The 13,824-nt window shown below is 41.8% G+C and overlaps 1 protein-coding gene across 6 annotated transcripts in view; it reads left to right on the top strand.

Annotated features, from left to right (window-relative positions):
- Positions 1-13,824, top strand: part of ANO1 (anoctamin 1) — a 159,890-nt gene extending 146,066 nt beyond the window's left edge. For all 6 annotated transcript variants that reach the window (XM_081163996.1, XM_081164000.1, XM_081163997.1 and 3 more), the window contains 3 exons: positions 3,632-3,816; positions 6,047-6,152; positions 7,865-13,824. In XM_081163996.1, coding sequence (XP_081020122.1) covers positions 3,632-3,816; positions 6,047-6,152; positions 7,865-8,125 — 552 coding nt within the window. In that variant the 3' untranslated portion in view covers positions 8,126-13,824. The remainder of the gene's footprint in view (positions 1-3,631; positions 3,817-6,046; positions 6,153-7,864) is intronic.

The raw sequence follows: 13,824 nt of genomic DNA, 5'->3' as shown, positions 1-13,824 counted from the left end.
TACTTGGAAATGTTAACATTATAGACATCTAGTGTGGTGTGGAATCTGGAGTAAATCCTCGGTTCAAATTCCCACTCAGCGATTAAGCTCGCTGGGCAGCCATGGGCAAATCACTGTCAAAGTTTTGTTGTGAGTCTAATATCTTGCTCTGATTTATTTAATTACCTCGCCCTACCCTATTTCAGCTTTCATGGAACAAAAATAAAGAAACTTTTATTCTCAATTTCACAAGCTTTCTTTTGAAACGCAAATAATATAAGTTGCTTTTATAACTTTCGAAACTTTTATTAACAAAGGACTATTTGTCAGTAAAGTATGGTAACGATTTTCCTGACACTGCTGTTGTTTAGTCTTCCCACTCAGGCAGATAGTTTTTCATGTGAAGCAAGTTCTATAGAGCAGGTGGGAAGCTGAGAGAGAAAGTGCGAGCTGCTCTTTAGCATATGTCAGCCCAATTTTTATACTTCTTGACTGTTGGCTGCTATCTGGAGGCTTCCAAGTCAGTGAAATTTAGAGCACATGTGTCTTCTCTGTTTAAAAATAATAATAATAATAGATCTCATTTTCCTCTCTGAGGACACTTTTCCTGCTTTTTCATAATTCTTATAGCAACCTCTTCAACAATGACAAATGTCATTTTTTTGTTCCTCTGACTCGCCCTACCCTATTTCAGCTTTCATGGAAGAAAGCAGACATTTATTGTTCTGCATATTGTCTCATACTCCCCTTTCCCAGGCACAGGGCAGAGTTTCAGTTTCCTTTGCAAAAGACAGTGAGCTCGTCTTGTTGCAGTATTCTATTTGCACTTTTTACATATGTACAGTTGTACATTGCAAATGTGAGTAGGCCTTACAGAAGCATATAAGCAACCACATTGGTAGGCGGTGTGACCCAAAAGACTGCCTGCTTCCTGAGACTGCCTCCCCTCACAAACTTCTTAGACCCTGTACCAAATCTGACCAAACCTCTTTCCATTCCTATCCTACCAGGTGAGTGCAGCTCTCATTCCAGATACCTGAAGCAACCAGTTGCCCAACAGTGACTCTTTTCATCTCATGTCTAACACCTGCTTCTTAAAGGCAATAGCTCAGGGGTCAGCAAACTAAGGGCCGCGGGCCGGATCAGGCGTAATTGCCTTCAGGATCTGGCCTGCGGACTGTCTGTGGATTGGCATGAGGATTCTGTTCGTTCGGCCTGCACCAATTTTTTTCCTGCGCCATTCCATTTCCCCACACACACCCTCACACACACCACGGCAGAGCCTCCTCCCTCCCTCCTCCTGGCTTCTCCCCACCCTGCCTAGAAGAGGAAGGGGGCTCGGCTGAGCTGGCTGAGCACCATTTTAAGCAGCCCCTCTCCGGAGCCAGTCCTTTCACACCGCTCATCTTTCTTCCACCGCTGCCACCACCCGGGTGCTCCTGTGGGCCAGAGAGTGGAGCAGACGAGTTTGCTGTGCCTACCCATGAGAAGAAGCGGTGGTGGTGGTGGTGGCGGTGGCAGCCCCAGGGAAGGTAAGGGCTGGGGGTGGGAAGGAGGACTACTTGCCCCCCCTTGCCTCTTCTTCCAGCTCCCCCCCCCGTGCCGCTTCTCCGGCCCGCCACAAGGTCTGAGGGACAGTGGACCGACCCGCGGCTAAAAAAAATTGCTGATTCCTGCAATAGTTGTTAAAAGGGGCAAGGGGGAGAATTGTTGAAAACATAACTGACCTAGGTTGTATGTTCTGTATTATGTGTCTTACTTCTTTTAAAACATCTCAACAAAACTAGTTACAATCATTAGGCTTTTCATGTTTAGAAAAAGCCATGTGGCCCAGTGGGCCAGTCCGTTTTATCTTGATGCATCTAATAGCCCTGTTAAAATGGATGTTTTTGTGTAATCGTTTATTTATAGAGTTGGTTTGTCTTCAGTTCTTTGCCACGCTTTAAAGGGCATCCCAAGAGTCTTTCGAAGCTCACATAATTCAGCTGGCATTTGTTGTAGTTTGAGTAGAGGAAAACACTGCAATGTAAAATAACTTAAGAGATCACCAAACAATGATTTAATAACATACAGTACTAGTGGGATATCCACCAAATAGTTAGGAATATATTTGGGAAGGCAGTCATAAATATGAGCTGAAGCAAAAACAAGTGCCATGCTCAACTTCTATTTCCAGCTGGCTTTGCCCACCCTTTTCTCTCTGGGTGCCTGCTTCCTCTCTTTCTGGTCCTTCAAGGAGTCACAGCCATATTTGCATCTTTATGTGAGGCCCTTATCTCCTTCCCTTTCCCCCTTCAGATGTGGCCCATCCCTGTAGCCATGTGTGTAAGATGCTCATCCAGTGATGGAAAAATATGTGAAACTGTGGAATAGAAATAGGCGAGAAAGTCTCCCTGCTTCTGCCACTCTTGCACTGTCTCCTAGTTGTGCTCAGTCAGAAGCTGTGTCGGTTGATGCTCACCTCTGTGTGTCCACATTCATTCTTGACTTTTTGCTTCCAAGCTTGTTAAGCACGACATTCTTTGCCCTTTTCCTTAAAGTGATATGTGTCAGTTATTAAGCTTCCAAATGGGTCTGAGTGTGGAATCGGTACATTGGATTCGGAAGCCACTGATGGAGAAAGCTAGGAGAAAACAGCAATATTCCCTTACGACAAAAATGGGGAACCTGTGGTCCTCTAGGTGTTGCTTGGCTACAACTCTTATTGTCCCCGTCCATTGGCTACGCTGGTTGTGGCTTTAGTCCTCCAGATGTCCAAGAACATCTGGAGGACCACAAGTTCCCCACTCCTGCTTTATAAGAATCCTTTGGAAAAGGATTATTTGGGCCCCGAGCAAATGACTATATGTTCCCCAAATGCTCCCCACCCCCCGCTCAATTTTCTGGTGGTCCCTCTTGTGCTCACACCAGCAAATCTAATTATATAAGATTTATTAATATTATAAAGGACCAAAAATGTTGGTACATTTTTTAACGTTTGAGTCTTCCTGGATGGGATGTTTTCTGGTCTTTTTAAACAACTACTGTGTGTCATCCCCTTTATGGTATGGACATTCATTATTGTTTGACAAGATTATAATAAATTTAGGTGCCCTTGATTTGTAGCATCTGCCTAGGCTGACCCAAACTGCTATTACTTTCAGACCACATCAATGCAAAGTGGTTCAAATGGCTCGCTGCACACAACAACGAAAGCAAGAGGGGATTCTTAAACATACACTCCCCTTAATGCCTTAGTAAATAATAATAATAATAATAATAATAATAATAATAATAATAATAATAATAATAATATGTGGATATAGAACCAGAGAGAGCAGAGCACTGCAAATGTTGCACTTATACTGAAAGCAGAACCATATTGAAATTAGAAAAAAATGAAGGACCTGTTTTTTATTGTCCACATGATGTTATGTCCTCAGCCAACCTCAATTGCTCATTCTCAATTTGCTGCAGTTCTAGAGTTCGAATATCAAAACTTCTATGGAGTGAAGAAAATCATTAATCTGCGGATTATGGCCTGAAACCAGCCTGATTTATAGCAATCCATCTGCTCATAAGCCCAACTGGGGGAGGAGACAGTTGAGTTTGGTTATGAAATCAGTCAAGCATTGCCTGAATATTGCGCTCATTGTTTACTCTTATGGCTTAGGCATTTGTGATCTCATTCACATCTGACTTCATTCCACGCCTCGTGTACCTGTATATGTACAGTGAAAGTGGCACCATGCATGGCTTCGTGAACCATACGCTATCCTATTTTAATGTCAGCGATTTTCAAGATGGAACAGCTCCAAATGACGCTATGGAGCTTGGCTACCCAGTCCAAATATGCAGGTACATACTGTTATTTCCTTAAAAGAGATTTTCCCCTGGGATGTTGACCCATTCATGCATCTCAGAAGGACTCATATTTAAGTTTCCATGTATTTAGGTTGTATGTTTTTGAACATGGATTTGTGGCTACCACCTTCCATCTGCATACGAATCTTCCTTCTGTGTATATCCACGATCTCGTCTCAGTTGTCATGGTCTGAGCCATACCATTTCCTTTCCTTGACACCTTTCTCGAAGCTTGAAAACTGTCGACTTCAGAGCTTCTCCAGCTCTCCCCAAAGCTATGGCCCATAAGAGTGCCCCTGAGGCCTTGATGTGATCTCATTTCCTCCCATTGCTCTGCCACCCAAGGAAGAATAACAAAGCCGTCTAAAACTACCCCCCTTCGCTGTGAAGCATTTCTAGTTAGTAGTGTCCACACTAACAACCCCAGCCTGTTAGAAGACACATACCAGAACTAGTCATTATCCACAGGACTCCTCCATTTGTTTAACACCCACCAAACACAGAGGCCTGTGTGAGGACCCGCTTTCCCACAGCCTTTGCATGAAAAGCTATGGCTGCTGCTTACTCCCCTTTGTCTTTATGACTGTTTTATAGCTCAACCTTTCAAATACACAGTACAGCTCAGCTACTCGAGGCTCTACTTACTACTGTAGCATCTAGTCCTGTAATCAAAGAACACCCAGAAAGCTTGTTAGCTTGCATGGTCAATGCTTTAAGACTACTGAACAGGCCCCGTCAACCTCAGAACATATATCCATAATCCTATTACCGTTGGATATGCTTTTGGCATCTGGTCCAAAGACTGGAATCTGAAGATCTAAACCAGAGACTAGACTGTTCTGTCTCATTAGTTATCCCAGTAACATGCATTGTTGAAAATATAATGGTCAACTTCACCTGTGCTAGAACAAACTCATGACCACATAAGCTTCGCCCATTTCCTGTGCCAATCTGAACTTCTAAACCACAGTGCTCCTTTTGATTAGGTCCCAAACCCAAATGTAATCTCCTGCCGTAAGCATCCCACATAATCTCTCCAGGATTACGTGCAAGACACTCAGGGCTATCAAAGCTAGCACCCCTTCCTTCCCTTCACCAAAATATATCTTCCACCCCACACACCCTGCTATCTCTGGTGTCACTCATCTCCTAGGACAGGGGTGGGAAGCCTATGGTCCTTGAGATGCTGCTGGACTCCCAACATCCCAGACCATTGGCTGTGCTAGCTAAGGATGGTGGGAGTTGGAGTCCAGAAAATCTAGAGTGCAAAAATCTGCACTCCTGGGCCTCAATGCTTCATTGTACCTCCGTGCTCATGACATAGGAGGGCTGAGAACACCTTCCAATATACTGCACAACTCCTGGTCAATATACTGTATTAAAATTCCTAGGAAGCTTCTCCCTGGCCTCCAACCCAATCATTTTAAAAAGTTGTGTTAACCCTTTTGCCCCACAGCAAATCTTTTCCTGGATAAGATTTCCATTTGGAGCCAGCTCTTCCTATTTTAAAATGGGAGATGGTTTATTTGTTTTATTACATATTTTGCTTCAGTCCATCCAATGAGGCAGCGCTCTATGCCTTCCCCAACTGGTGGCTGAAGAAGGCAGGAATGAGTCCCAAAGGGTCTCTGCCTACTTTCTTATTGCAAGTCTCATAGGACTTCGGGTGATAAGGGCTCCATATCATTTCTTCACCACCCCACCAACCTGCATCCTTTCCCCCTACCCTAATTTGCACTTACAGTAGATGGAATATGCAGGGGAGGGGCTAATGGCAAAGTTAGGTCTATTACCAACATGATAACATCACTTAATAGGCATCAGCCTACTTTTAGTTTTAGAAATCGCTCAAAATTCTCTTTTTGAAGGATCCGATTGTGATTGGTTTTCTCACAAATCAACCCGGACTATTACATAGATAACTGGTGATAATAACATGTATTTTGAGGCTTGCATGGAATAAGCCCTTTCTGTTCAAGAAATGCCTATGCTCACTCTCTCACACACACATACGTACGCAAAACATACATGCACACACTTTTTCTCAGCATCTCTAAGAAGGCTACAACTGAAATATTAAGCAACACCAACAGGTGGATATGATAAAGGTACAACAAAGCAACAAAACTTTGGCAAAGTTTCATGCTTTTTGCAAGAGCCATACTGTGTATATTCAGTCGTGATCCCCATCTTGCATATACTGACTCTCAGTTCTGCTTTTCAGATACAAAGATTACCGAGATCCCCCATGGTCTGAAACTAAATATGATATTGCAAAGGATTTCTGGGCTGTGCTAGCAGCAAGACTAGCGTTTGTAATAGTGTTTCAGGTAAAGTATTTCCCAAAATTATTTAAGGTGGCTCTGTATTAACAGACAGAGCTTGGAAAAGAGAATACTGTGTTAATATAATATAACCTAATACACATATCTTAGACACAAGGGTCTGATGTGCCATTTTCACATCCCAGTTCTAATTAAATCCTAACATTTATTAAACCCAAGCATTTAGCACCCACATATCGATAACAATATTATCTGGACCCATTTTACTCTGGCTCCAGGTCTGGTTTTGTCACCAAAATAGCCCTAGTCATGTTTATCAGGAGAGAAATGGGGAGAATGAAACCCTCCAAGAGTACTCATTGATACGAGGAGTCACTGTATAGCTAGATGACATCTGGGGCGGCTTATGCCCAATTTTGACTGTTGTGCCAGCAACAACTGTTCTTGAACCAGGACAGCCTGGTGCCAGTAACCCATGCTCTGGTGACCTGTTTGTACTAGGTCAAGTGCTCCACATGGGACTTCCATTGAAGATGGTCTGTGACTGCCAGATTGGGTCATGTGTCACCTGTCCTAGCATTGCCTTGGCTTCTTGTAAAGCCACCAGTTCCAATTCAACGTGTTGGTAATCACAAAGCCCTTAATAGCTCAGAGTCTAAGTATGTAAAAGACCACTTCCTCCAATACCAACCAGACAAGGCCTTAAGATCAATGGTTGAGGCCTTGCTTGTAGTGTCACCAATGGAGATAGATGGGGGGGCGGGCGGTAGGCCACAGCATGACCTTGCTCTTTGGCAGCATCCCTACTATCAAATCCCCCCCAAAAAATGAAGGATGATTGTCACAAACATTGCCATCATTTTAATACATTTTTGTTGGCCAGGCATTTTGTACTTGAAGGGGTGGTACATTTAGCAGCTAGAATGATGTATTTGAAATGTGCTTTGATAGTTTTGACTTTAGTAGTGTTTGAATTATGTTGTTTTATTTGTTGGTATTGGGTGGCTGCCCTGGGCTCCTTTTGGTGGGATGGGGGAGGACGGGATAAAAACAGAGTAAATAAATAAATTCTCTGAACCAATATTTGTTGAATTTGACTCTCTATGAGTTGAGGGCCTAAGTATTACCACTTCCCACCAGGCAATTCATTTCTGAGAAAGAAAAGGTACATGTGTTGTAACATACAAAGAGTGTTACATGTGTTTTCTGCTACAGATGTATTAGATCAGGCAGATGTTAGCCATGTGACCAGAGAAGCCAGGGAGGAAAACCGTGTGTGTCCTTAATGTGTCACAAAACAGACTTTTTTACTTTTTCTTTCTTAATCTTCATATATAAAAAGTGACATTTAGAAAAGGAGAGTTGCATGCAGTCAGACATTGGGGAATTTTATTCATGACAGGCTGGTTTTGTTTGGGAGTGGGCCTTAAATATCTGTGGCCATGTATGCCAGAGAGTTGTAAACTGCACACTAATTTTACATAACTCTGGTTTCTAAATAAATAAAAAATATGTCTAGCATATCAGTCCTAATTGTAGAAGTAATTCCCATTGATTTCAATCAAGGTTGCTTCCAAGCAAGCTTATTTAGGAACATGATTTAGGACACAATCTACTCAAAGCTAACCAATGTTTATGTTCCGCAGACTTCCATGGGGCAAATTTTTGCAAATACTGAGCTCTCCGTTGTAATAATTGGGACTTCAAAGTGCTTACTTTTGTCTGCTAACATTGGCTCTGAAATTCTTGTTTTTCAGAACTTGGTCATGTTTATGAGTGACTTTGTGGACTGGATTATCCCAGACATTCCCAAGGACATCAGTCAGCAAATTCATAAGGAGAAAGTTCTGATGGTGGAAGTCTTCATGAAAGAAGAACAGGGAAAGCTGCAGCTGCTAGAAAACTGGGGGGGCAAGGAGAAAAGGAAAGGTGAAAACTGTAACAACCATAGCCCCAGATCGTCAATGAGCCATAGAGGGAGTGCGTCTTCCATTCATTCATGCCATGTTGAAGTGTAGAAGAGGAAGTGGTTTTATTCCGGGGCATTCCACTCATAAGCAAGCCATTATTTAAAGGATAGGACTTGATTCTTTAACAGCCTGGTGCATGTTTAAGCATATGCAACCATTTTGCTTATATCTATGTAAGAAATTACGTTCTTACAAAAATGGAGGACCATATTCTGTTTCTGACAAGGATCTTTTGGGGGTTTTATTTGCACAAAAAGCAATGCAGGGATATTTTTTTTTACATATATCTATATTTCATGGTTAGCTTATAACTATCACTGTTTTTATATTTTAAGAAAATAGAACAGGTAGGCTATTCTCTTGGGAATTTTACTTTAGCTTATTTATTGAAAAATGGCTGAGGGTTTTGAATAACTAGAGGCTCCCCATTCCTGATAAGCTGTATGGGAGCTTTACAGTTTGCAAAACAAATAAAGAGCATCCTGTGGAGTTCTTCCTTGCAAGACAGAGGAAGAAAAACTGTGCTTCAATCTGCTGGCCTTTTTTGCAAGCAGAAATCCTGTTGTGTTTCCTGGGCTCTATGCTGAACATGCAATATTTTCTCTTAAGCAAAAGCAGTGGCAAGAAGATTTTGTTTCTCATCTGGGGCTCACGCCTTGGGTAGAATCCAATTCATCACTTCACTCACGCCAGTGAACAAAATGGTGGGGCCATCAGCCCAGCACTACTGAGAGCAGTTTGTTTGAATATCTTTCATTCCTTCTGATGTGAAAGATGAAGGATTTGTGAAAAGGGCATTTATGTTTAGTAATCCAGAGTGTCTAAGTGCACATTCCAGAGGGGGTCCAGAGGACAAGAAAGAATATTAGCAACAGCACAATTTCCCCAAGCACTGAGGGGCCTTTTTTCAAAGTGCCCTGAATTAAAGAGCACACACACAGCTGCTAGCAAATTGCACTGCCCTCCACAAACCTAGGAACCTAGTTGCTGAAGGAATATGTTAAACAAACTTATTCCCCAAGCAATTACGTTCACAGGTCATCCTGCTCAGTGTAGCTGGACATCCCATCTTTGATTACATCTTATACTTCCAGATACCACAGCCACCTATCATTTCACTGACCAGAGCATCGTAACTCAAAGCATCCTTCAGTTCAGCAGTTACGATGACTCAGCTGCCCAGTTCCCTGACAAAGGTATCCAAATATTGTTCTCTGCCACTTTCCAGCTTCTCTGCTGCTTTCATTTCTCTCACTCTTATCAAAGGGTTGGAGCATCTTCTCTATGAACATTTGAGGCTTTGTTGTTGTTTTTTTGTTTTTTTACTAAATTGGGATATCTTATACAATTGTGACTGGCACGAGGGGGGAGAGAGAGAGAGATTTCTCCCTCATAATATTCAGGGTCACTCAATGAAATTAACAAGCAGCATGCTCAGAAGAGATATTAAGAAAGTACTCTTTCACACAATTGTTTCTTTGTGTGACAGCTTGTAATTCCTGTCGGCTCCAAAGAGACAGGGGGAGGGAGTGTGGAAGGAGTAGGAATGAATGACAGAAAGGGAGAATCAGCAAGTGAAGTGCATGAGGAAGAGTGCATAGCGGGCTGAGTTGAGGGCAGAAGAGCCCATCAGAGCATGCGCTGGGCCAAGGGTGTCCCTCTGCAAATATAGTATAGATTCTGGCATGGAGTTATTCCTGAGAATCCTTGAGGATTTATTTTTTTAAATCAAGTTTAAGATCAACAGTGCAATCCTATGCATGTTACCTGGGAAGTAAATTTTCCCAGGTAAGTACATATAGGACTGCAACTTAATATTACCTTTGGCGTTTTGGTGAAGTGGGGATAATAGAACTCAAGTTCTAAGCCGTGTTTTGGACCAGATATTTCCACCTACAATGATTGTGTGGATGAAAATAGTCCTTTTAATTTTTCTAGCTTTTAGGACTCTATGTCCACTTTCGACATACAGAGCCACAGCCCCAAATACACTCTTCTCTGAGGTTACTATAAAGTTTACATTATGATGATGTTCCACCTATTCTGCCCATTCCAGAATTTCTGATGTGCCTACTATTTATTTTTTTAACATCAGGCTCTCCAGTTTCCTCATCTTGTGTCGGAGGCTTCTAGGCATCAGCATATAAATACTTCCATGTTGCATCTCCTGCCAAATCCCCTTTTTGTGTTCAGTTTTACCTATGACCCTATCGAGTGCCATGCAGAAAGAAATAAGCCCGGGTTGCCTTTGCAAGTCTACCATGCACAAATTGTTCTGGACACTTCAAAGTCGAACAAATCCTTCTACGAACACCTAGCTAGCCCTCATTTGCAATTGTCACTTTACAGTTTGTACTGGGATATGGACAGCCAAGTACAAGATATGCACGCCTCTCATCACATCTGAAGGGCATGTATGTGTAAAATTTAGTGCATGCCTCTTTAAAATAACAGCAACTGGGAGCAGATCACATGGACGTCCTTCAGACTTGATAGTAACGGTTAGCATTTATACGGCACTTTCCAGAGTACAAAAAATCTTCAGGCACATTATGTTGTGGAAAATGTGATGAGTAGCAAGTATACTTTTTGTATGCCATCTGCAAAATGTAAAGGGATTTTTAAAAACAAAAAAAACCTGTTGCTTATCCCCAACAAGTAACACTTGCTACTTCCTACAGGCTGAGGGCCCAACAGCCTCATCTGGGTCTTTTTGGCAACCTATCTCCATCTCCTGGGATGGAGAAGAAAAGAAATGGGAGAATCTGTTTAGTGGCTGCTAAGCAACCATCACATACCCTCCCTACAATTTGCAAGCGTTTGGCAACGAATGGCACTGGTGACAGGGTTTGGGCAGCCAAGGCACATGACAACATTCCTTCCAATGTCAGCCTCCAGGGAAAGTAACCCAAGAGGAAGCTCCGGATAACAAGTCCGAGAGCTAGAACATACCTGCCAGGTCCATCTGCTCCACAGTTATATCTAGTGTCAGGCCTAATGCTTAGGATACGATTGCTCCAAAAATATGGCATCCTCGATAGATAGCCCCAGTGATACAGGTGGACATAAAGATGAAAGTAGAATCGAAAGGGCAAGCACCCTGAGCAGACCCCCCCCCCTCTTAATTTTGCCCCATATACATGAAAAGTCTTTAAATTTATTTATTACGTGTGTTCTTGGCAGGGCACCAGCTCCCTCTTAATCTACACCTTCTACGCATATCTTGAGCAAAACCAACAAAGCAAAATACAGAACGTTTGCTTCATGTTACATACAATATGAAATGTTCAGATAACAGTCTTCCTAGTTATGAACTGCAGTGCATCATATCATATATACCAAAAAAAATCCTATGCTGTGTAAGTTGAGGATGAAATTTAGTTTTAATAGAGAACAAAAATCAATTTCATCCACAACTGCCAAAGCCTGGTGTTATATTGCAAATTAACTTACTGTATGGTTTGTTGCAAAACCAAATGTCCAAGAGTGTTATATTTCAATTGAAAGAGCATTGTTGCAGAATAATAGAAAATAAAAGCAAAATCATCACATAGTTTTGTAGTACTTATTAGTTTTTATACAAAGTATGCAGCAAACTCATTCTTAAGTATAATTTGTCCGAAACACTCTTTATGTGGAAGTTAACAAAATGTTGTCCAACATGTTTAAAATACCAATCTAACCAAAGATTGTTTTTAATAAAGGGCTTGTTTTTGTTTATAACTGCTGCTTATATATTGAATTGCAGGAATGTCACATTTTTATATCTAAAAAAACTTGCTTAAAAGTCTGTTACCATTGTAGTCAGCCTTGTCTACCTTTATTGATACAGGATTCACAGAAGACAATAGAAATTTTCTCTCACTTTTACCCTGATCCAACAATGGCCTTTGGCAGCGGTAAGAGCTTTTTACAACATGGGAAAGCATCTGTGCATGTTTATTGGCTATGGATCCTGCTGCCAACCTATAGGTATGGGCTTTGATGTAAATATGCAGGGAGGATGCACATGAGATGCAGAGGTGCTACCCGTTCATGGACATTGCATGTATAACGTGAAAGCAAGTTAACATTCCCATCTGTCCCTTGAAACTGATGGGAGTGTTTCGCCAGATGCCATTAGGGCACTACATTTTCATTGCATATTACTAGTCCACAGCATCTAGCAGAAAATGTTATCTATTGGGCTAGAAAGTCTTGTGTGTGATTGCGAGAACTGCTCATTTTAAAATGTAGTTAAGACACGACCTAGACTACACACCCCAGGTTATGCTAGGACTTGCCAGATGCACAGAGTGATATCCATTATTAGCCACATCCAGAGCAGATGCATTGAAATCTGTAGATTTTATTCCACTGGGTTTATCTAGCATTGGATACCATCCCAAATCCAGAGATCCCTACTTACACATAGTAGCATTCCACTAAACCAGTAGCCAGCTCTTTCAGCTTTTAAATTCATCATCTACTCCAGGAGTGGGTAACCTTTGGCCCTCCAAACTCCCATCAGCCCCAGCAAGCATGGCCCATGGCCAGGGATACTGAGAATGATAGTTCAGCAAAACCTGGGGGGGGGGGCAAGGTTTCCCCATTCATGATCTACTGGACAGAGAGGGAATGTCTGAAAATCAGTTCCATCAAACCCCTTCCCAACCAATGGTCAGTATTTTTAGTATGCAAACCGATGCACAAAATATCAGTGATGAGCCAGCCAGGATAGCACATTAAGTGGTTTTTTTGGCAAATGCACAATCTTTCCCCCAGGATCAAACGCTTCTGGGGGGTTTTCCAGCAGAAGTTGGATTTGCACAGGTATGATTGGCTAACCCCCCTGTGTCGATCATGAAGTCAACTCCAATGATTTCTTGGAGCAATTTTTAGCGCCTTGAAAAATGTGGCCCTTTTAGATATTTATTAGATAAATAATTACGCTGCCAAGCAGAGGCATGAGCAGATAAATATGAATGAAAATGTGTGTGGCATTAGACCTGGAGGCTGCATGTGTGTTCTTTGAAGAGCAAGATCAAAGCAGCAGAACTCGCCTTGGAGGGGAGCAACCTGTACCTGATTCTGTTTGCAGGTGCATCTGTATGCAACCTTCGAGCTGTTAGCATTGACCACCTGTTCAAAGTTCACACAGAGTGCAGGTGCCAGATGGATATTTCCTTCTGCATTGATGGGACAATATTCAAAAGAGCAATCTACATGAAGGAGGCTGCAGCCCTTTGCACACTTACATGGGAGTTAGTCACACTGAACTCATGGCATGGACATGATTCCAGAAGCCTATTTACATGTGCAAGTTATGCTTGTTGGATTGGGATGAATATGAGGGAAACAAGGCAGCAGGAACAGATGCAGGAGGTGCCAGCCTCTTCTTCTCATGAGCAAAAAATCAATCCCTTTGTGACTTCCATCTTACTGTTTTTCTCTCTAGGTAGCCTACATTCATGTAAAATGTATCCTGAGCTATTAATTTAACTAGAAACCAGGATGAATGTACACACCCATAGAAAATGTATATTCCATTTCACGCTCTATCAGCTTGTAATTTTATAAGTACTGTAGATGAATTGCCCAGTTTAGAATTATATGCTGAATACAAGCGACAGGAAATAAAGAAATTGTAAAGAGTTATCTTAAAATGTTGTCCTAATACATTCCTGTAAATATTAAGACTATATACTTATAAACATTCATTATTTTGAGATCATTAAATAATAATAAATGCTTTTACTTGTTTTATA

This window comes from Podarcis bocagei (assembly GCF_964188305.1).
Source record: "Podarcis bocagei genome assembly, chromosome: 1".
NCBI lineage: Eukaryota > Metazoa > Chordata > Lepidosauria > Squamata > Lacertidae > Podarcis > Podarcis bocagei.
Note: the sequence above shows the minus strand (reverse complement) of the source record. Positions and strands in the feature narration are given on the sequence as shown.